At 53.4% G+C, this 23166-nt stretch overlaps 1 protein-coding gene across 1 annotated transcript; it reads left to right on the plus strand.

Moving 5' to 3' along the window:
• Positions 1-849: 849 nt before the first annotated feature.
• COL6A1 (collagen type VI alpha 1 chain) lies at positions 850-22857 on the plus strand. Its single transcript, XM_014889889.2, has 35 exons — positions 850-1087; positions 1797-1926; positions 3534-3734; positions 4005-4164; positions 4300-4422; positions 4514-4534; positions 4723-4743; positions 4841-4885; positions 5179-5232; positions 5980-6024; positions 6129-6155; positions 6424-6450; positions 6546-6590; positions 6828-6881; positions 7405-7467; positions 7962-8024; positions 8186-8239; positions 8321-8356; positions 8513-8575; positions 10465-10527; positions 13753-13815; positions 14531-14593; positions 14704-14754; positions 14839-14874; positions 15427-15489; positions 15948-16013; positions 16375-16410; positions 16502-16538; positions 17291-17299; positions 18090-18223; positions 20017-20126; positions 20396-20579; positions 20781-20955; positions 21320-21349; positions 22112-22857. Exons 1-35 carry the CDS (start codon positions 979-981, stop codon positions 22720-22722), a joined length of 3072 nt encoding a protein of 1023 aa, XP_014745375.1. The 5' UTR covers positions 850-978; the 3' UTR covers positions 22723-22857.
• The last annotated feature ends 309 nt before the right edge of the window (positions 22858-23166 follow it).

Here is a 23166-nt window from a genome sequence, read left to right on the forward strand (position 1 = left end):
CTTCTCCCCCCACCCCTCCAGTCACCCACTGTGATGGGGACTTTGGCAGGACCTGGGACTTCTCCAGGACTGTCTCCAGTTCTGTCCATAAAGAGCAGATGGTCAATACCAGCTTGGGGTGCCTTGCTGTAGAGGTCCTCAGGCTCTCCTGCCATCTTACAGAGTGGGAAGATGCTCATCTCCAGATATCCCTAAGGACTTGTGCTCCTGCTACTACTTCCTGGCCTTGACAGCTTTGACCCTATTCCCAACTCCCTGCCCTGAGCATGGCCCTGGGCAGAAGGGTTGTTCCTACTCTGGGGGGACCCTACGGGTTTCTCCTCTGGAACAAATCTTTCCTGTTCTTGACTGGCTTGAGCAGAAAGCCCTGAAAGTCAGGGAAGAAAGTTCTCCAGAAATGTTGTGCCTCCATGGTGCCCCCATGCCTGGGACAGCTTCAGCTGTGCTGTGTGGTGGGGATGGCCCTGGCAGAACCCGGACCAACTCTCGTGCAGGTTGGGGTGTGATGGGAATGTCTGTCCCCCTGGAGCAGCTTTCTTGGCCAGGGAGCCGAGAGGAAGTGCTGGCAGGTGCCCCAAGCCCCCCTGCCCCAGAGAGCAGGCTGAGCTCCAGTGCTGGGCACTGCCTGCTCCAGGTATCTCTGAGAGCCTTGCAGAGCTCCCAGGCACCAGTGGCCAGGCTGCCATCGCAGGTACAGTGACATCCATAAAAAGGGTAAGGAGAAATGCTTCCTAAGTTTGACTCATAGCTGACACCCCCTGATCCCTCCCTCCCTCCGTCCTCGGGCTGACGAAGTCTCCTCCTCATCGTTACCCTCCTGCTTTCTCTTCCTCCCACGGAAACCAAGGGGAAAGCAGTAAAAAAAAAAAGAATCTTCAGCGACTCCTGCCTTCGGACCGTGGCCTCGCTTAGCTCCTGGGTTCTCCTTCTCTGCTTTTTCCCTTGGATGCGGCTCGATGGTAATCTGAACCGAGAAACATGAAGCTGCGAGACTTTCTGCTCACTCTGCTGCTGCCGGCTGGCTTCCTGTGGGGAGGCTCATGTGCTCAGCGCCCAGAAATCATCACCCAAGTCTCAAGTGCAGAAGGTAAGCCTGGAATGCTTTTCGTTCCCGGGATAAGCAGAGCAGCCTGTCTGCTGTTTCCCTCCAGGGCAGATGCCTCTACTGCTGTCCCCCCACAGATTTGTCGGGACGTTTGGGCTTGCTGAGGAGAGAGGTGTAGGATTAGAGAGGATCTACAAGAAGTACCCACTTTTGTGGTTTTTGGTTCTTTTTCCTTGGCTCTGTCTGGTCGGGAGTTACCAGTAGCAGTGGGATGCAGGAAAGGGGGATAACAGCAGATACCACCAGTCTGAACTATTCGTGGCTGGATGCTGGCTCTTACGGGAAATTTATGTTATTGCTCTTTCTTAAAATAATCTTTTTGGCAGGATGCGTCAGAAAATTTTTACCTTCTTATGGCATTGATTGCCAAAAGAGTTTCTTTTTTTGAGTGGTTCCTGCAGCTGAATGTTATTTGGTAAAAGAAGTAGTATAGGTCTTGAAAAGATATCCTTTGGATGGAAACAGGAAAGAAAGTACAGGAAAGTGTTAAATGAAACAAAACTGTGTTTTCTGAAAAGCTTATCTTGCTTACTCTTGATACCAAGGGGGTTAGGGTGTGAGAGCATTCCCCTTAGCCCAGATCCCGGGAGCCTGCTAGGAGAGAAACGGGGTGGGCAGTGCGGGAAGCCTGGGAGGGAGAAGCGATGCAGCAGGACCGCCAGCCAATTCCTGCCTCTCCACTTCTTCCCAGACTGCCCTGTGGACCTGTTCTTCGTCCTGGACACCTCAGAGAGCGTTGCCCTGAGGGTGAAACCCTTTGGGGATCTGGTTACCCAAGTAAAAGATTTCACCAACCGGTTCATTGATAAGCTGACCAGGAGGTACATCCCCCGGGGATTTAACTGGGCTGCTTGGGGATTGGAGCCTGCTGCCGGGTGGGATGCTGAGATCCCCCTGCGCGTCTGTCCACAGAAGGAAAGAAGCAAAGCAGGAATGCTGGGGAGGGGGATGGGAGCCTCTCCTCCCTCTCCCGGTCCTCGGTTGCTCTGTTTTGGCTCTATCTGTGCTGACAGCAGCAGCGTGGCTTTAGCAGGGCTGCTTGCACCCATCCTCGGGAAGGACAGGAACTGCTGGAGCAGCAGACACGGCAGACCAATCCCACCACCTCCGGGTGGCTGTGTGGCTATTATGCAGTGCCAAAGCGATGCTGGTCCCTGTGCTGAGGCCCAGAACCACCCGGGTATGTGAGTGGCAGCCTCTGGGTTTAACCTCTGGGGTTAAACCCAACACTCACAGGCACCCTGCAGAGCAAACCCTCCCTTTGCTACTAGTGCCCCTTACCCAGCCCACTCCCCAGCTCTTTAGCTACCTCCTCCTCACCCACCTCTGCAGCCACCAACGGGGGTCTGACCAAGGGGAGGCCACCCAGGGATGCCCAGGAGCACCAAAGCTTCCAGATCCCAAAGGGGATGGTGCTGGGCTTGGCTGCAGGTATGAGATCCAGGGATGCACAAAAGCACCACAAGTCCTGGAGGAACATGGGTCTTGCTGAGCTCCTCAGGGCAACAGGAGATGTGTGCTGGTGCCCAGAGGGGCACTGTGGGGATGTCCCAGTGCTCCACCAGCAGGAAGGGCAATGCCTTATCTCAGGATGGGTAGCAGGGAGTTAGCAGCTCACCTGTCCATTGCCCCACCTTGTCTATCAAGGCTTTGAGTGATCAGGAGCTTTGTGCTTGGGACCTACTTGCCAGGCCTCCATCACAGCAGCATCACTCTCCCCTTTGCAAGGCCCTGGGCTCAGTCCTGCAGTAGAATGGACAGAACAGTAGTGGATATGGCTCAGGTAGCTTTGGGACAGCTCCTGCTGGGCAGAGAGAAGATGTGCAATACCACTCCTTTGGGACTGGCTCCCACTTACTGAAAAAAGAAATCATATCCCTTTGGGATTGGTCCCCATATCCTGAAAATACCCTTTCTGGGCCAGCGGCCAAAGGACAGGTGATGCCTCTGTCCCAGGAGTCACAGGTGCTGGATGTGTCAGTGCCCAGGACAGGGTTGCAACACACACACTCATCCTTCCCCAAGTCACGGCATCCTTTTGAGGGAGGCATCCTTCTCTGATTTTAACACATCCAGCAGTGGAAAAACTCTTTGTGGAGTGTTTCAGTGGTTACCTGCCTTGCACACACACACACACACACACACACCTGGCTCAGCCCCTCCTGCCCAGCTCTAGCCCGTGCACCTCTTCCAGAAGCCCCTCTGCCAAGCTGTCTGATCCCTGCAGATGCCCACCCACGGTATGGCTTTGCCCTTCTACCCAGTGGGCCAAGCTGCCCCGGGGTCCCGTGCTGTGCTTTGCAGGGAAGCTTGTCCCGGCTTTGCAGGAGAGCAGGGAGCCCTGGCGAATTCCTGACCTGGAGAGGATTTGCATTTTCTATGCTGGTGCGAGCAAAGCGACCCCCATTGTCCCGGTGTGTCCATGCAGGTACTACCGCTGCGACCGCAACCTGGTGTGGAACGCGGGAGCGCTGCACTACAGTGACGAGGTGGTGCTCATCAAGAGCCTCACGCCAATGCCCAGTGGGCAGAGCGAGCTGAAGAACCGTGTGTCGGCTGTCAACTACATTGGGAAGGGCACCTACACTGACTGTGCCATCAAGCGTGGCATCGAGGAGCTGCTTATCGGGTCAGGCAGTGAGGCCGCGGCGGGCACGGCGGGGTGGTGTGGCTCTGCTGGGTGGAGGGTGGGAGATTCTGAGTTAGGACAGCCCTGTGCATTGTGCAGAGCTGTCCCCAGCTGGGAAAAGAAGTCACAAGTTGCTCCAGCTTTGCTGGGATGAGGCACGCCCTGGCCACAGGCTGGGGCAGTGTCTGGAGTGAGTGTCCCCAGGTGTCCAAACCACTCCTCTCCAGCTAAATCCTTTCAACATTAAATCCTGTGTTTAAACCCTTCCAGTGGTTCCCATCACAAGGAGAATAAATACCTGATTGTGGTGACTGATGGACATCCCTTGGAAGGTTACAAGGAGCCCTGTGGAGGCCTGGATGATGCTGCCAATGAAGCCAAACTCCTGGGGATCAAAGTGTTCTCCGTTGCCATCTCACCCAACCACTTGGTAGGGGCCACATAGCAGGGATGCTCTCAGCAAGGAGCCCCCAGTGGGACTATGGGACCCCTGCTGTGACAAAGGAGGGACACTCAGAGCCTGCACAGGTGCCTGCAGATCTCACTGTGCCCTCCTCACCCCCAGGACCAGCGGCTGAACATCATCGCCACGGACCACGCCTACCGCCGCAACTTCACCGCCACCAGCCTGAAGCCCACCCGGGAGATCGATGTGGAGGAGACCATCAACACCATCATCGACATGATTGTGAGCACTGCCTGCCCCCTCCCCAGCCTGCCCCCTCCCCAGGCCCCCCTGTCCCTCTCAAACCCCTTCTCCTTGCTTTCTTGTCTTGCAGAAACTCAACACGGAGCAATCGGTGAGTGTCCCCCTGTGACTGAACCTTTCCACTGTGGGTGACCTATGGCTAAGGGGGGGCTTGGTGGCACACCCCTGCGCTGCAGACAACCCCTGTCAGCCTGGGAAGCCCCCCCCAAGCAGGGTGCAGCCTGACCCTGCTGCTGCCCTCTCCACTAATGTTGTTGTGTCCTCCTTTCCTCTGTGCAGTGCTGCTCCTTCGAGTGCCAGGTGAGTCAGGCTTTTGAGAGCCCTGTCCACTTCTCTCTTATCCCTGTGGCCCCAGGCTGCGCCTCAGGCTGGTCTAACTCACACTTCTCTCCTGCAGCCTCCCCGAGGGCCCCCCGGACCTCCTGGTGACCCTGGCCATGAGGTGAGGGACTGTTTGTGGCTGTGCTGTGGGACTGGGGCAGTGGGACGGGCTCACTGGGGATGCTCAGAGACCTGGAAGCATTACATAGAACTATGAAGATTGGAAAAGGCCTCTAAGGTCACCTGTGGGCTGTGGACCCACACCATGCTCCCATGTGGCCAGCATCATCTGCTCCTTGTATCCATGGAGCGTTTTTGCTCCCATCCTCCCTGCTCTTCTTTCAACAGGTCATTGTTCTATTCCTGGGGATGACAACCTAACTGTGTTTCTGTGTTTCTGTTTCTGTATTGCAGGGAGAACGAGGCAAGCCAGGTCTTCCAGGCCAGAAAGGAGAGGCTGGAGACCCAGTAAGTGAAGGATCAGCCCTGGTGACTCTGCACAGGAACTGTTTTTTGGCTGCTGCTGGCTAGACCTCTCAGGCACATCCTCACCAGCATCACCTTGTTTCCATGGGATGTGCAGTCATGCTGTGCAGTGGGGTGGCTCCTCCTCTTGCTACAAGGCTTCCTTGTTCCTCACCCAAAATAGCCATCCCTTCTGCAGGACACATCTCTGACTCATGTGTGCCAGCCCAGGGCTGGACTCTGGGCTCCCTCCCGTGTCCTCTGACCCAACAAGCACAGCAGTGTTACAGGGAAACCTTTGGTAAATAACCTGAGAGCATGAGGAAACTATTTCCCTCCTCCTCCCTCTTTTGTTTTACTAGGCACACTTATTTTTGAGAGGCACATTTCTTCCACACGCATGAACATGCAGTTACCATCTTGTGTGTTCCCAAATTGGAAACACCATGCCCTGCATTTTTACTTCCCGAGGGTTTTCTGCCCTTCCCATTCATCCCAAATGATATGTCCCCAAACATTCAGTTTCCCTCACCTCCATGAAGAGCTGGAGATGATGAAGGTGAAGGCAAGTTCCTCTTGGCCCTCCACAATGATCCCCTGCTCCCAGACCAGGACAACAAGGAGCAGAGTTATGGGAGAGGCTCCTGTGTGAGAGAATGGCAGCTGAGCCCCATATCAAGAGTCTTGGGGGATGCTGTCCCATGGTGGTGACTGTATCTGCCTCTGTAACACCGTGTTCCTGTCCCTTAGGGCAGGCCAGGAGACATGGGACCTGTCGGCTACCAAGGAATGAAGGTATGTGGGGCTGCAGGCTCTCAGAGGTGTTTCAGAGGTGGGCCACAAGCTTTGTGCTGCGAGTGTTCTCATTCTCCCATTTCCCTTTCTCCTTTCCTCTCTAGGGTGACAAAGGAAGCCGAGGAGAAAAGGTGAGGACAGCAGGGATGTTTGGGGGAGATCTCTGTGTTCCCATGCGTGATTATCCTGGGCTGGCCCTGCAGCTGCATGGTGTTGGGGTCTGCTGTGTGCCCCCACATCCACCCCTCCTGCTGGCACTGCCTGAGCCAGGAGTGGGGATCCAGTGGGAGCCAGTGGTGAATGCCTGCACCCTCACACTGAGCTGGTGTGGGGACTGCACTGGGGGGGGATGGACCTGCTCTGCTTGGGCATCTGACACCTCTCTCCTTCCCTCCACAGGGCTCAAGAGGAGCCAAGGGAGCCAAGGTTAGACTCTGCTCTTGCACCATTTTTCTGTGTTTGATGTTTGGGAGGCATTGGGAATTTGGAAATCACTTTATGGTCCTTGTGTTCTGTTTCAGGGTGAGAAAGGCAGGCGTGGAATCGATGGCATTGATGGCATGAAGGTAAATCTCTGCTCCAGGGCACTTTGCTCGGCCTGAGCACCCTGGCTTTTGCCCCTCCAAAACCACTGTGGGGTCTGGGGATGAAACCTGTGGGGCAGTGGAGTTTCCCTCCCTGCAGGGCCGTCCATCTGCCAGCCAGAGATGGGGCTGGAATGTCCCTTCCAGGGGTCTGGGATGACGGATGGGGTCTTCCCATGAGTGTCACTCATTGGGACCCCTGCTTTGGCTGCCTAATAGGGTGAAGCTGGATACCCCGGATTACCTGGCTGCAAAGGCTCACCTGGATTCGACGTACGTACCCTGTGGGTGCCCCTTGCATGCAAGTGAACAGCTCTGCTATGATGGTGTGTGGAAATAGGGAATTGCTTAGAAATGTGCAATGCTTATCCCAGGCATGGCACTTTGGGGCTGACTCTGGGGGAGTCTGCCTTGTCCTTGCCTGAAAGCTGTCCCCAATTGCTCTGGGATGGAGCTGGGAAAACACTGACATTACATTTCCCCAGTTTCCCTGCTTTTTCCATGCGCCCGGGATGACACATTTCTGATGGCACCAGTGTCACTGTGGTCCAGCTACAGCAGCCCAAAAACACCTCTTCTGCCATTTTCCTCTCAGCTTCAGAAGTGTTTCAACAATGTGGGTGTGGCATTGCTTGCACGGCTCCATGGTGCAGGGGTCCTTTCTGGCCATGTCCTTCCTTGCCCATCCCAGCTGGGAGCCACCTGCTAGGCTGCTGGGAAGCTCAGTCCATGCCCAGTTTCCTGCAGATGGTGTCACCAGTTCAGGTTTCGGTGATGCTACCTTTAATTTCAACAGGGAGCTCAAGGCCCGCCCGGACCAAAGGGAGATCCCGGTGCTTTTGGACTCAAGGGAGCCAAGGTGAGTTGCACTGCCCAGCCTCATGCAGAGCAGGGATGCTGGGAGCCCTCTTCTGCAGGAAGGAGAGGTGGAAGTTGCTTGCACTGCTTGGGGCAAGCCTATCACAGAATCAGAATTGTTTGGATGGGAAGGGACCTAAAAGTCCACCTCATTCCACCCCCTGCCATGGGCAGGGACACCCACTAGACCAGGTTGCTCCAAGCCCTGTCCAGCCTGGCCTCTTCACTAGAGGATGGCCCCCATCACCCACAGTGTGCCCAAGGTTAGTGGGTGCCCACAAGCCTGGCACAAAGCATCCTTGGGATATCAGGGGAGCGCTGTGAAAAGGCAGCTTTCACTGAGAGTGGAGTAGGGCGGGGATCTGCTGGGATGGGGAAACACCACAACCCTGAAAGAGGCTTGGGGTGCACTGTGGCTCCTGACAGCCTCGGTGCTCTGGGAGCTGAAATCCTCTGCTGGATGCAATCTTGATGGTGCCTTGTGTTCTTGTGAAGGGAGAGCCTGGGAATGACGGAAAGCCCGGCCGACAGGGGATTCCTGGCAACCCTGGAGAGAAGGTGGGTGAAGAAGCGCCCTTGTGTGAACATCCTCTGCTCTCTGTGGGAGGACCCCTACTCCAGCCTGGGCTTTGAAGCAGAGCTTGCCCAAATCTCTTCAAGTGTGCAGGGCTTTGCTCCAAAACTGTCTGACTTCTCGTCTGCACCTTTGTGCCTTGCAGGGTGCTCCTGGGAACCGGGGTGAGCCTGGACCAGCAGGAGAGACTGGTGACGAGGTGAGTTCTCTACCTGTGATGCCCCTGCGTGTGCTTGCTGGCCATCCCCGCCCCCTGACCACCCCTCTTGCTTCTCCACAGGGTGCTCTAGGTGAGGATGGCCCTCCTGGAGAGCGGGTAAGTGAGAGCACCTGTGGCCAGGGCAGGGGCTGGTGCCCTCTGGAAGAGGAGGAGGGGGCCTGGGGCTGAGCCCGCTCAGAGGTGGGTAGTGAGGGAGGGGTTTGCCCTGCTGGGAGCAGGCCCTGACTTTGTGATGCCACCCTCTCTTTGCAGGGCAGCAATGGAGAGAGGGGACCCCCGGGTTCGCCAGGTGACCGCGGGCCAAGAGGACAGCAGGTAACTGCACCCACAAGGCAGCCTTCAGCATCTGCCTGCAAGCAGAGTGATGCTTGGGGAATAGGGGCTGGGAATAGGTGTCCAGTGGCTAACTCCACCAGTCTGTGGGCCAGCAGGCAAGCTCAGTGCCTTGACCTGCCAGTCTGGAAGGGACCTGCTGTTATCCCCCAGAAATTGCCCCTTTATTGCTGGCAGATAATCACCAAACAGCCAAAACCGAGAGGAGAGCATGCCCAGCAAGCCAAGAGCAGGTGAACAGCTGTCAATTTCTTCCACACAGCTGGAAAACTAGTTAATGGAGAGGAAAGAGTCAAGGTGTCCTCTTCTGTGGCTCGGGCAGGAGGGCACAGGTACTATCAGCAGCAGGGCAGCATGAGTGAGTGTGGATGGAAGAAGGAACATTCTTCCCTCTCCTTTTGAGTGTGAATCACTAGAAAAGCATGTTTCCAGCCTGCTGGGATGAGTCATGAAGGGCAAGCCTGGGAGGGACTGGCAGGAACCCTTAGCAGACCAGGACAAACATGTGGCAAGTGACAGCTGTGCCACACGTTACAGGGAGGGGCAAGAGGTGCTCTATGCGGGGTGGAGGTGGTGGGAACCAGGGCATTCCACACCAGCATTCTATATCTCCATCCACCATTGCACCATCCCTTGTCCCTGCAGCAAGGACAGCCAGGACCCAGCACTAGCTTGAGGGGGGAAGGGGGGGGTCAGAGGTCTACCTTGGGGAAGGGGCAGCTCTGGCAGGGGGCTTCTGGCAGCCTCCCCCTTCCTGTTTACTGCTCAGGGAGCATCAGTGATGCCACGTGGGGTGTGCAGGGCAGATGTGCAGGAGATGAAGGCACACCAGTGTCCTGCAGTTAAATTGTTCAGCAGACGATGGTCTGCTTCCTTCCAACTTTGAGTCCAAGTACGAGGCTGTGTAACCTTGCCAGAAACGTCTCAGGGCCGTTTGGAAGTTATGTTTTATATTTGCTGTTTGGCTTATGCATCTGGACGCTTCTAGGTTGCAAACAACAGCTTTAGGTCACTTGACCGCTTCCCTCAAATTCCCCTCTCCTCTGCCTCCCTGACTTGCTCGTTCCTGGCCGTGGGTCTGGATAGGGAAGGTGCTGCAGAGCCAGCCTGGGTTTGGCAGGCACACTGCCCTGTTGGGATGCGGCTCTGCTGGGTTGGTGGAAGGCTGTTCAGTGAAAGGGAGCTGAGCCATGTCCATAGGGTGTTTCCTTCCACTGGAACTGTTGGGGTGCAAAACCACTGAGACTCAGGTTATCTGCACCCTCCTGGGCTGCCAGTTCTCTGCAAACAGTCTTAGCTCAGAGTTCTGAGCGTTAGCAAAGGAGAGGGGAGAAAATTGGCAGTGAGATGTGAGTGTGTCTCTCTCTTCATCTGTGGCTTATTCCCATGGAAATCCCCTTAGCTCCATAGGGATAGCAGGCTGGAGGAAGGATGCAGCTATCCTGGAAGCTGTTCTCCTCTCCATGCACACTCCCTAGGGCAGGACCTGCTCTAGAACAGCAGCCATGAGTACAGCTGGTTTGGGTCCAGAGCCAGGCGTGTATATCTGCAGATGAATCTCTCCACACTTTTGCTTTTCTGGCACAAAATGGGCTGAAAAATGTCCCCTAGATGCAAGGCCTTCACAAGGCCTTCCTGTTAGGGCTATTTTCTTGAATTCAAGGTGGCCACACTAGCCTGTCTTTATCTCTCTCCATCTCTGACAGTTCCCTACTAAATTCCTGAATCTGCCTCAAACCCCTGCCTGTTTGGATAACTGAATTTCCATCCCACTGTGGGTGCTGCACCCCTGCTCCTCATTGCACACAGGTCCCTTTGTACCCACACCTGCTCCTCATTGTGCTTCTCATGCCCTCTGTGTGTGTTTTCAGGGAGAGCCTGGACCACCTGGTGACCAAGGGCGGGAAGGACCCCTTGGACCACCTGGCGACCAGGTAAGAGCTTGGTTTAACCTTCTGGATCCCAGATGGAAGTGGTTGGGACACCAGGGAGAGTTGGATAGGGGTTTAACTGATGCCACAACATCTTTAGCATCTTGGGGTGACTTCTTAGCATCTTCAAGACCAGGAAGCAAAGCTGGTGAAGAAAGGCAGGGATTTCTATGAGAACCAAGGATATGAACAGGGACAAAAACAATGGAGATTTGGCTGCTGGGCTGTGGGCAGAACAACCTGCACACCATTTCCCAATCCCATGGAAAAGGATGTCAACACATCTGACAGAACTGGAAACTGGCAAGTGCAAGCTGCAGCCACACAAAGAATGTTCAGGCCTGGCGCTCACCTCAGTCTGGGGTGTCAGTGAGACATCTTGTGTTGGTGAGGATATCCTGATGTGGTCCCTGACACCCTTGGCATCCTGCAAAGAGGGCCTCTCCCAGAGCCAGCATGCCTCAAGTCTTCTGACTGCAAGGTGTGGCCCTCCTGCTCTGGGGTCTGCCTGTGCCTTGTGTGCCTCAAGGAACATATTTCAGGCCACACGGGCTTGCTGGAGAACAGGGTTGGCCACCTCCAGCCTGAGGAAGGCTTCTGTCCCCTGCACAGTTAAAGGCTCCTTCTTCCCAGCTCATAACTTGGGGTCTGGAGGTGTTTCTGGTTCAATCCCTCATGGCCACGGCACTGATTGCAATGGCCAACAGGATCTTTGCACCTGAGCAACACACTTTGACATCGCCCTTGGACTGGGCTCTGTAGAACAGCTGTCCTTCTACCCACAACTTCAGAGTTTTGATGGATCCCAAGATAGAGAAATACATCAAGATAAACATTCCCACACTGGCAGAGCAGGACTCCCATGAAAGCTGGAGCATGGAGGCCAGTGTGCAGACAAATGTGAGACAGCTTTTAAACTTGGCCAAGTGCTGGAGATCCCTGGGAGAAGATCTGGAGTGCAGAACAGCCATTAAGGGGTGGCTGTTGCATTCACATTGTCCCCACCACCTGCGCTGTGCCACATCCTGGAGACAGGCCGTGCTTGTGCCAGGCTTGTGCTTGCCTGGAGCTGGGCTTCCTTTGAACGTGCCTCATGCCAGTGAAGAGCACCAAATCCCCACAGAAGGCTTGTCCAGGTCCTAGTGTTCTGATATTGTCAAGATCCTGTAGCAGAGCTGAAATCCTGCTGCAACCAAAGAGTCTGATCACTGCTTCAGGCTGCTGCCAACAAAAGAGGTTGGGACTAGAGCTGCTCTCTGTTTGGTAGAGGCACATTCCTCTATCAGGTTCAAGGCAAGAGGAAGACCATGCAGAAGACAGAAATTTGATGCAAGCGTCGTGAGGAGCCAGGCTGGGATAGATCCCGCTTCCAGCCAGCCTTTCCTGTTGGGGAGGAAGAGGAGAAAGAATGGTCTCCCTGCTGTCACTGAACCTATGGGCCACCAGTTTTCCCTCCCCACCACTGAACTTGAGTCGAACCCCTGTCAGAGAGGAAAGCATTACAAAAGCAGCTCTGGTGCCTCACCAGGCCAGAGGCTGCCCCAGCGCTCCCACGGCTCCGGGGATATTTGAAAAGCAGTTGCAAAGTGAGCGTGATTTTTCCATGAGCTGAGGAAGAATGCTTGTGTTTGGCCAAATTAAAAATAAATGCGTAATTAGGTTTGGGTAAGAGTGGGACCTTGGCAAATACAAGTATTTTTCAAGCCGTGTTATCTGCAAGCTCTGGACCTTGGAGTGTGTTTCTCTTGGCAGGGTGAAAGTGCTATCCTGTGGCTCTCTTTCATCCTGTTTTCTATCTGAGAGAAGCTGAAGGCCAGCATACTCTTTCCCTGAGCCACATGGACAGGTTTGGTGGCCCTTCTCTATTCCTAGCCTTCGTGCTCGTCCATTATGTCAGGTCCTTCTTGCACCCAGAGAAGTAGTGGACAAGATTTCCTCACCCAAAATCCTGTATCATCCATCATAAACTCCGGGGCCATGAGGGATTTGTGCTGTGCTGCTGCAGTGAGGACAAGAGTGGCCAGCATGAGCCAAGGGTGCTGTGGTTCCAGCCTTGGCTGGCGTGAAGGATCACAAGTTCCTGTCCTTCCTTCCAAGATTTCTCTCCTCTGGGCTTTCGTGCAGAAATAAGGTCACATGCCTAAGAGCAGTTCAGTGCTTTGCACTGCGCGGTTTTAAGATTTCTGCACCCACAAGGACACCTTTCCTTGGAAGAAGAAGGGTGTGTACGGCATGTATGGATGTTTGGCACCAGCTCTCTCTGTGTCCCTCTGTCCTCTCCATTGCCTGGGGACTGGCTGCACACCCAGCTCTACATGAAATGCTGCCTGAACATTTGATATTCTGCCGGAGCATCACTACCCAGTCATTGTCCACATATCCCACTGCTGGAAAGCAAACCCTGCAAAGGGCCGCGGGCACTGAGCAGAAGGTGGAGGGGCTCCCTTGGGTATCTGTGGAGCTCTCAGAGAAAAGAACCCTCCTCCTGCCTCCTCTCCCATCTCGTGCTGTCTCTGGCCAGCCCTGCAGCTGCTGCCCAGATGGGATGTGGCAGGGTGAGAGCTTTGGTCTGTTCCAGTACGTGCTGCCAGGGCTCTGCAGCTTCCTGGGGACAGAATCTCCCCAGAGCCAGCCTGGCTGTGACCCAGACATGTCCAAGCTGTGAGGCATGGCGAGGTTTGTGTCACCTTCAGGGTGATGTGCTTGCACCAAGGACTGTCCTCCAGGGGCAGCTCTGTCACGATGAGGTGCCACTGTGCTACACAGCTGTGCTTTGATGCTGGAAAGCATCAACCCATCCTCCCTGGTCCTCTTCCCACCATGTCCTCCGTTACTGGGGTGAGCTCTGAAGGAGAGGGATGGCTTTGGGGGCCTCGGCTGTCACTGAAAGCACGTGATGTTCAGCCCATACCTGCAGTGTCACACCTTGGCCCAGAAAGCTTTTGGGTTTGGTTCATGCTCAGCAGGGATCTACCTCCCACGGGGTTTTGGAGAGAAAATGGCACAAGGGAGGAAGAGGGAAAAGGAGGAGCCAAGCACAGCTCCTGAAGCACCTCTCCAGTTCAGTACTAACCTTCATCTACAGGTCCTTTCTGGGGCTGTCCAAGGTGGAGCTAACTCACTGATGTCCACCTCTACCCATCAAATCACTAAACAAAGGGACCAGCCCCTCAGGGCAGGAATGGCAGCCAGAGAAACCCCCTTTGAGACAGCTCTCTGTTTCCCTAGGGTGAGCCCGGACCCCCAGGACCCAAAGGCTACAGAGGAGATGACGGCCCCCCCGGCAGTGAGGTCAGTGCTGCTTCATCATTGCTTCTTCTGCAGGGAGGGGATGCAGGGACGAGCAGCAGGTGCTGCCCCCCAAGGCTTTCCCCAAATCCTGTGGATACTGGAACCCTATCGAACCTATTGGTACAGGCTCCAGTACTGCCTTCCTGGCAGACAGATCCAGGTGTTTCCATGGGTCCTTAAGGCCACAGCTGCCTTTTCCCCCCTCAGGCATTTCTTGGACAGGTTATAGTTGCACCACAAACCACACAGCTTCTCATCACAGGAGCTGGGGAAAATGCTCTCTGGGGCCAGCCACCTGCCAGCAGATTTGATCCCCAGGTCAGGGAGCAAACGGAAGCCAAGCACAGGTATTGGCTTTCGTAGAAATCCTGGAACAGTTTGGGTTGGGACAGACCTTAAAGCTCATGCTGTTCCACCCCCTGCCATGGGCAGGGACACCTTCCACTATCCCAGGTTGCTGCAAGTCTCATCCAACTTAGCCTGAAACACCTCCAGGGATGGGGCAGCCACAGCCTGTCTGGGCAGCCTGTGCCAGGGCCTCCCCAGCCTCTAAGAACTTATTTCTGACATTTAATCTAAATCCTCACATTGCTCTTGTATAAACAGAACACCTCCATGGTGGACTCATGTTGGTTGCTGGTTGCCTCAGAAGTCATTGTCTTGCCAGCTCAGATGATGTTATGCAATGCTTGACTCCTTCTTCTGCCCCTTCCAGGGCCCAAAGGGATTGCCTGGAGCACCTGGGCTGCCTGGGGACCCTGGGCTGATGGGAGAAAGGGTGAGTGATACTGCTGGGGAGATCCACGGTCCGAGGACCAGCATCCTGCTGCCATGCTGTCTGAGGCATCTGCATTCCTTTATCTCATCTATATCTGCCTTCTTTTCCAGGGGGAGGATGGTCCACCTGGGAATGGCACGATTGGATTCACAGGTGCCCCAGTAAGTTTTTTGTGCTGCCTTGAAACTGTAATACCATTATGTCTACTTGTCTAACCTAACACACTTCCTTTTCTGCATCCCTAGGGGCAGCCAGGAGACAGAGGCAACCCTGGCATTAATGTAAGTGTGCTGCTTCCTCGGCCCAGGGTTTGTCCTTGGTGGTGGTTTGGCATTTGGAGCTCCTCTATCAGCTGCATGGTAGAATGGGCTCCCTGAAGCAACCTGCTCCTCCAAAACCCTCTTTTCCCTCTGCCCACCTATCCCTGGTAGATGCTCCCAGCAGAAGTGTCCTGCTGTGGCTATAACACCCAAGGGCAGCAGCTTGGGCTTGGTGCTCTCTGAAGAAGTCCCAGAGCCAGAGTTTAGGGCTGGGGGTGTCACCCAGGGGAGCTGGATGATGCTATGCTGGGGGCTTGATTAAGGGCTGGGTTAATGGTTGGATTTGATCTTAGAGGTTTTTTCCAACCTAAATGAGTCCGTGTTTCTGTAGCAGTGAAAACCACCTAAGATGTTCTCTTCATCAAGAGCACTGAAATCTGGTGCTGGGGAGCCTATGTGCTGCTTTCCACCCTGTCCCAAACGAGCTTTCACAAGGTCACCACATGCCAACACCAACTTCACCACGCTGGCAGCAGCCAGTCACACAGCAATCTCAGCCATACTGTTTTTCAGGGAACAAAAGGCTATGTCGGACCTAAAGGTGATGAAGGGGAAGCTGGTGACCCTGGAAATGATGTGAGTAACCTGTGCAATGCTGAATCCTCTTTTCCTGTGAGCACAGTGCAGGAGCCTTGGGCAATGATGGGCCAGAGCCCATCAGACTTTGTAAATCTTTAGTCTTTTGCCTCTGAGCAGTGACTTATGGATAGCAAGGGGAGCTCCCTCCAGGTATTCATTTTGTGTTCAACAGCTGGCAAGCCTCCACATTTGTTAGGCTGAGGTGAGCATCACCTCTGCAAGGCTTTGTATGCTTCCAGATGGCACTGATGATGATGGCACTGGTGATCTGAGCTTTATTGCTGCCCCATGGAGGGAGATTTCCCCGGTGCCTCTTCTAAGTTCTCATTTAGCTGGGTACAGCAACCTCAGATAACACTTTAGTGATGAAGCAGGGCTCATCAGACATCTGAAGGGAAAGGTGGTGCCCCCTGACACACACAGATTTATTAGTTTTGGTTTTATTTTCATTCCAGAACCTGACCCCTGGGCCCAGTGGCATCAAAGGAGCAAAGGGCTACAGGGGACGTGAAGGTCCCCCGGTAAGTAAGGATCCTGGTAGGGTTGGCCGCAGTGATATGCATCCCACAATCCCTCCATTCCTCCATGCTCTGGGTGATCTGGGAGCAGCACCAAGCCATGCACACATTGTGTGTGCTCGCTGCCTTCCCACCTGGGTGTACATGGCACATGTGGAAGTAGATCTCCTCCTTCCAGTTCTGTGCAGCACCAAGACATCATGCAAACAAGCAGATGTCACAGCTCCAAGCCCAGTGCAGAGGCCAGAAACTGGGAAGCCAAGAGGCTTTTCACAGCTCTGCATTGCTTGGCAAGGTATCATTAGAGTACCCCACAGATAGGACTTGACTGCTCCTGTAACTCCTCTGTGCTTCTGTCTGACAGGGACCACCAGGACCTGTGGGACCTCCAGGACCAGATGTGAGTGGGAAAGGACTGGGGTGCTGATTGCTGGCCTGCTCTGTGCATTGCTTTTGCTGCTAATAAAACATTTATTTTCCTCTGTTTTCAGGAATGTGAAATCTTAGACATCATCATGAAGATGTGCTGTGAGTATCCTGTACTTCTCTTCCCTTGCCTTGCTAAGCAAGAGGCAGCTGACTTTTCCCTGTCCCAAGGGATGCCATCCATGGGCATCTTTTTCCTTTCATGAGCCACAATTAAGTCCCCTTGATACAGGGATCTCCTACTCCATCTCTAGAATAGCTCATACAACTGTGTCTCACTCGTACCTGGCACAGATTGGTTTGCCTGTGGTTCTGTACAGGGAAAATATGAGCAAGGTTGTGTAAAATCCTTGAGTGGCCCATTTTGCAATGTTCTTTGTTTTTTTTCCTAAACATCATGGTCTAATGGGAAAGGGAGGCCTGGCTTGGGGTGTCCTGCCATGGAGAGAAACAGCACATATGTCTTACAGAGGATTTCTGGCCTATGGCCAGTAATGAAGTGCTGGAAGGACACAGGGTACTTGGGGGTACTTGACTTGACTTTGAGCTCTACACTCTGGTGATTTACTTTACTTTTATTTTTATTTAAATAAGAACACATCAGCATGTGCAGAAACAGAGCTTTGCTGTGTGTGGTACTCCAGGTCAGGGTATCACAACCTGAAATGGGAGAGAATCTGGGTATTTCAACTGGGAGGGAAACCTCCATGAGCTTGGATTGTCCAGGCCAGGTGTCTGTGGGTTTGCAGAGACACAAACCTGCAGTCTGCATTAGGGTGTGAAAAACCCTTTTTGTCAAGCATTTTAATGTTCTCTCTCTCTCTCTCTCTCTCCCCCTCTCTGTTTTCCTCTAGCTTGCTGCGGTGAGTGTTACTTGGCAAAGTTGCTCTGCAAATATTTGCTAGTCCTTCTCCTTCCTTGCCTCCCTCCCTTTCCCTGCTCCTTGCCTTCTGCTATGGAGATGTAGTGAGAGCCCGTAAGGGAGAACCAGGCATAAGCCAGGCAGGGGTGGGCAGGAAGCAATCCCTGAGGGTGCCACAAGGTTTAGAGGATTATGTGGCTGAGTCCTGCAACTGGAAAACAATTGTCAAGGTGCCCTGTGCCAGCAGGGTGGGTTTTCTCCACCCTTTTTGCAGTTGGGATGTCTGTTCTGGGCACACTGTAGATTTAGCTCTGTCCTCTTCCTTCCAAATCCTGTGCTGGTCAGCAGAGGAATGTGCTGGGCTTTATTCCCTGATGCTGCCCTGATAGGTTGGGTTTGCAGTGCAAAAACTTGAAGGGACAGCCAAGGGCACATGATGTTCTTCAGCTGTAAGAAAGAGGGGAGCAAGGCTGTCCTGCTGGGCTGGGTGAATGGAAGAAGTGAGAAGGCTCATGAGGAAATGGGTTATGGACTAATTACTGGGTGGTTTAAGGGTACTCACAGCCTGGAAATGCCACATATTTTATTAGGGAGAAAATGCACATGGAAAAATTTGTAAACTGGCTCTCAAGTCTCCTGTGCAGCTATTTTTCTGCATTGTTTTACACCCTGCTTTGGGGGTGGATGGGGCATAGGCACCCAGCCGGGCAGGGCTGCAGCAAGCATCAGCTGCTTCTTTTGGAAATGCCTCCCTGCAAAACATGTCCCTCGGCTCCTGTACCTTGCTCCAGAGTGCACCTGTGGTCCCGTCGACCTCCTATTTGTGTTGGACAGCTCGGAGAGCATCGGCCTGCAGAACTTCCAGATTGCTAAGGACTTCATTATCAAAGTCATCGACCGCCTGAGCAAGGATGAGAGGGTCAAGGTGAAATTTCCACTGAGTGCTGTGATATCCTTGTGTGTACTTGCTTATTTTTCACTGCAAGCAGGAAAATGGGGAGGTGCCTCCACTCCAAAAAGCCTCCACCAGGCTTGGCTTCAAACTGGGGGTGGGTTTTCCGAAATTCATAAAGTGATGGAGATGAGACAGCAGTTTGTTGTCCCAAAATAGACATTTCACTCTTTCTGGGCAAAGAGACTCTGTTTCCTCCATGTCCCAGAGGAGATGGCTCATCGAGCATTCAATCAGCCTGATCAATCAGTGTCTCAGACTCTCCCTTGTTCTGATAAGCATTTCAGGTGTCTGAAGTGTGTTGGAAATTTCTGATGTTCAGCTCCCATGCTTGGATTTAGATCACCAGTCAAGCAGTCTACTAAAAATTACCCTTGCAGCCCAAACCTAGCAATACTGTCCCAGTAGTGAATCTTTCAGTCTGAAGAGGGACACAAACGCTTGCTCCCCTTCCTAACTCCTCCCTGGTAACCTGTGTCTGTTTTATTTACCTCTGTGATTTGAAGGGCTGTTGGGAATCCAGACTTTCCTGAAGGTATAACCAGCCACATCTAAAGCTCATAATCTGCTGATTACTTGAATACTTGTGTGGTGGGCATACTCTTTTGGGTGACAAAGAGTCAGTAATAAGCAGAAAAGGTAGAGCTGGGTAGCAAAACCACTGTGTTGGAAGAAAGCCAGGAGTCTTGAAAACAGATCTTCTCATGGAACCAGAGAATCCCTTGCGTTGGAAGGGACCCAATGATCAAGTCCAGTTCCTGACTCTGAACACAGGGCAACCCCAAGAATTCCACCATGTGCCTGAGAGTCCAGTGGCTGCAGTTGAGACCAGTGAGCTGTGAGATCTAGGTTTGGGTCTCCTTTCACTTACTGTCCCATCAAATTGGTCCCAATGTACATCCACTCCTGGTGGGGCTCTGCCTGCCCAGAATAAGGCAGAAGAGAAACATCAGAGCCTGCCACGAAGGCATTCAGGATAAATCATCAGCAGGATTCTGAGCCTCTGGGCTCCCCTGAGCTATCTGCTGTGTCTTGGTTTGAAAGACAGGTATTTTCTAAGGAAAGGCAAGAACCCCTTTCCTGAGATGCAGAGTGCAACCCCCTTCCTTCCAATTATTATAGTTTCAAATCAGAGGCTGTCAGGCAGAAGATATGGGGATAGGAATAACAGTTCTTTAACAAGGCAGAATAGCAGAAACAACAACAGCTATACAAATTTGACAACAGAACAGAACAGTATAGCTCCGCTCCAGTCCCTTTTGGCCTCAGGCCATCTCCCTGCGCTCAGTTACCGGTGCTGTGGGGGCAGGGCAGGTCCCGCGCAGTTGAAGAGGGCTGGGTGATGGCGGCCGCGGCCCAGGGGTGAGAGGGATGGGGAAAGTTACTCCCCCCTCACGGTGTCGGTCGTGGTGCTCAGCAGGGTGTCCGGAGATAGTAGGATGAAGTGGGAGAGCAGCAGAGCGATGTCCAGCGGCAGGGAGCGCGGATCTCAGCGCTGGGATGGCAGGGGAGATGCCAGATCGGAGCACGGGCGGTCCTCCTTTCACTCCACGAGCCAAGCGAGAGAGTCCAGCCCGCTCCAGACCCCTGTCCCACCTTTCCTTTTCCAGTGTCCCCCTATCCCCCACCCCCCTGCGAGAGAAAACTATTGCTACTAAGGTGTAGCCACAAATACTTAGCGTAACAATGGGAAAAATTCCACAGAAAGCAAAGGGAACAATTCAATCCCCAACATGCTGCTAACTTGTTTCTGTTGTGTCCCACAGTTTGAAGCTGGGGAGTCCCGCGTGGGTGTTGTGCAGTACAGCCATGACAACACGCAGGAGCTGGTGGCCATGGGGGATGCCAACATTGACAACATCGGGGCGCTCAAGCAGTGAGTCTGTGGGGTCTGATCCGGGACACCTACTCCCCCCCTAGCCTCCATTTCCAGGCCAGCAGCTCCTGCAGCTGCAATGATCTAAATGTCCTTTAGTGGAAGGTAGTGGCTGGTGGCATCATAAGTGGCGCTGAGGCTAAACTAAGGAGCTTGCCAGTTTTCCACCCAATCCCATGCAGGGTTGTCTGCCTGGTCAAAAGCCGTGTTCTGGCTCCTCTAGTACCCATGGCAGGGCTGGAAGGCTCACTTTGCATGTGTCCTTGCAGGGCAGTGAAGAACCTGCAGTGGATCGCTGGGGGCACCTACACTGGGGAGGCCCTGCAGTTCACCAAGGACAACCTGCTGCGGAGGTTCACGTCCGACAAGCGCGTGGCCATCGTCATCACGGACGGGCGCTCCGACACCCTGCGAGACCCCACCCCGCTCAATTCCCTGTGCGACGTCACCCCGGTAAGGGCACAGGGGACCTGCTGCACGGCAGCTGGGCAGCACAGTGCAGGCTATCCGGGCGTCTCCGTGTCCTTGCTATGCAAGGCTAGGGCAGGGGACACGGGTGTCACTAGAAGCACTTTCACAAAGTGGCGGGCATACATAGTTATGAATGCATTAGATAATAAATGCATCCAGTGATGGACTCAAACTTCCCCACAGGTGGTTTCCCTTGGGATCGGTGACATTTTCCGGAACCCTCCAAATCCAGATCACCTGAATGACATCGCTTGTTTAAGCAGACCAACCAGGCCAGGACTGTCCATTCAAAGGGACAACTATGCTGAGCTCCTGGATGACACCTTCTTGCAGAACATCACCTCGTACGTCTGCCAAGGTGGGTGAAAGGTGGTGGCTGGAGGCAATGGGAAAGATGGAGGGATGCAGGATGCCCTCCATAGTGTCTCCCCAGTCATGGTCTTTAAGCAGGTGTGAGGGAAGAGAACAGAGATCAAATTTAGTTAAATAAGGGACAATGGTATCTTGTGTCTCAGAATACTTCGTGGTCAGGTCCCTGTCCTCACCTGCTGTAGGACATGTCTGTCCACGCCATTTTTCATGCACGTGTATAGGCTTTGCGTAGGTGACAAAGGTGGGTGTTCACCTTCTGCAAGTGAACTTCTGTCCCTTCTGTGGCTTTGTGGGATAGGTGGTTTTCCTGGGCGAGCTGATGACATTAATCTCTCTTATTTTCTTATCAGAGAAAAAATGTCCTGACTACACCTGCCCAAGTGAGTATTGACTCCTCGTGGCATGTTGAGGGACTGTGGGTACTGTGATGGGGAAAGTGGGAGTTTGTGTTTGTGGGGATGCACAGCTTGGGTACTTATTGCAGTTGGAGAGGCTCCTAGGCTGGAGAGGTGAGCAAGATCTGTCAGGCACCCTCTGGGTCTCTCTCTCACACACACACCAGCCCAAAGCAGCTGGGGAAACGCTTAGGTAGTTGTTTCTCTGGCATCTCAAACCCGGAGAGGAGTCTGTGAAAGACTGCAACACTCCCAGATCACAACTGAGGTAGCAACTGATCTCATTACCTGCTTCCATTATGTAGCAGTGGAAGCATGAGCAAAATCAGCTCCACAGCAGGTATATTGGAGAATGGTGCTTGGAAAGTGAGTACAGGGAGGGTTTCAATAGAATACACCTCCAAGTCAGAAGCATATTCAGTCCTCAGAATTTCCATGGAAAGAAGGGAGGTGAGGAGGATGAAGTGGTTCCCCAGACATGCAAGGAGAGCCACTGTATTTAAACAAGAGTCACTAGATTATCTCAGCCAAATAAACACCTACAGCATATCCTAAACCAAATAAAAGAAGGAATGAATGGGTGAAAGGATAAGTGTAAGACAGCACTGGGGCAGGGGAAGGAAAGCTAGCACGAGTGGAGATTTCCTGAGTCTGACAAGGCAGGAAGCCTGTGAGACAGTCAGTGACTTCACTGGCTTTCCATGGAAGGGCCAAAGTGTAACAAGCCCTGGACTTTTCCCCTTGCAGTCACCTTCACCGGGCCAGCAGACATCACACTGCTGGTGGACAGCTCCACCAGCGTGGGGAGCAAGAACTTTGAGACCACCAAGAAGTTCGTGAAGCGGCTGGCAGGGCGGTTCCTGGAGGCCAGCAAGCCTGCCGACGACTCTGTGCGCATCTCGGTGGTGCAGTACAGCAGCCGGAACCAGCAGAAAGTGGAAGCTCAGTTCCAGTACAACTACACGGTCATTGCCAAGGCCATCGACAGCATGGAGTTCATGAACGATGCCACGGATGTGAACTCTGCTCTGCAGTTCATCACGGAGCTGTACCGGCGCTCCGCCCGTGCCGCAGCCAAGAAGAGGGTGCTGGTGTTTTCTGATGGACACTCCCAAGGGATCACTGCCAGGGCCATCGAGAGGGCTGTGCAGGATGCACAGAAGGCTGACATTGAGATCTACGTACTGGCAGTGGGCAGCCAAGCCAATGAGCCCAACATCCGTGTCCTGGTCACAGGGAAGAGCGCGGATTATGATGTGGCTTACGGGGAGCGGCACCTTTTCCGCGTGCCTGACTACACCTCTCTGCTGCGTGGTGTCTTCTACCAAACAGTCTCCAGGAAGATAGCTGTTGACTGAGCATCTGGGTGGGTTTCTGCCAAGGCCATAGCTGCTTCTGTCTCGCCTAAAAAGGAAAACCAACAAAGCAAAAAAAAAAAAATTAACAGTATTCTTGACAAACCTGAGGAATTTACATCTATGCAGATAGCCATAGTGCCACAGCCTGGCTGTACGTATTTCCCTCCCTTCTCCCTCTGCTTCATCATCTGTGTCTCTAATCTGTTAGCCTCAAATTCCCTCGCTGCCCACAGCAGGAAAACACAAGCACACCTAGCAATAAGACATCAGAACACAAATACCAACCTCATCCCACTGTGTTTTTTGCCAAGAAAGAATCAGGATGAGGACTTTTGTACCACTAAGATCTAGCCTAGTCTCTTAAGGCTGATTATACTCTTTTTAGCTACCTTGTTTTGGTTTGGTTTGGTTTTTGGGTTTTTTCTTGTTTTTTTTTTATTTCCT

Source organism: Sturnus vulgaris, chromosome 7 (genome assembly GCF_052056855.1).
Source record: "Sturnus vulgaris isolate bStuVul1 chromosome 7, bStuVul1.hap1, whole genome shotgun sequence".
In the NCBI taxonomy this organism is placed as follows: domain Eukaryota; kingdom Metazoa; phylum Chordata; class Aves; order Passeriformes; family Sturnidae; genus Sturnus; species Sturnus vulgaris.

Bases quoted from the DNA above. Each gene is read 5' to 3' on its own strand.
- COL6A1 (XM_014889889.2), top strand. From the start codon at position 979: ATGAAGCTGCGAGACTTTCTGCTCACTCTGCTGCTGCCGGCTGGCTTC. The intron at 8,576-10,464 runs GTAACTGCACCC...GTGTGTTTTCAG, and splicing joins GCGGGCCAAGAGGACAGCAG to GGAGAGCCTGGACCACCTGG. The intron at 13,816-14,530 runs GTCAGTGCTGCT...TGCCCCTTCCAG, and splicing joins ACGGCCCCCCCGGCAGTGAG to GGCCCAAAGGGATTGCCTGG.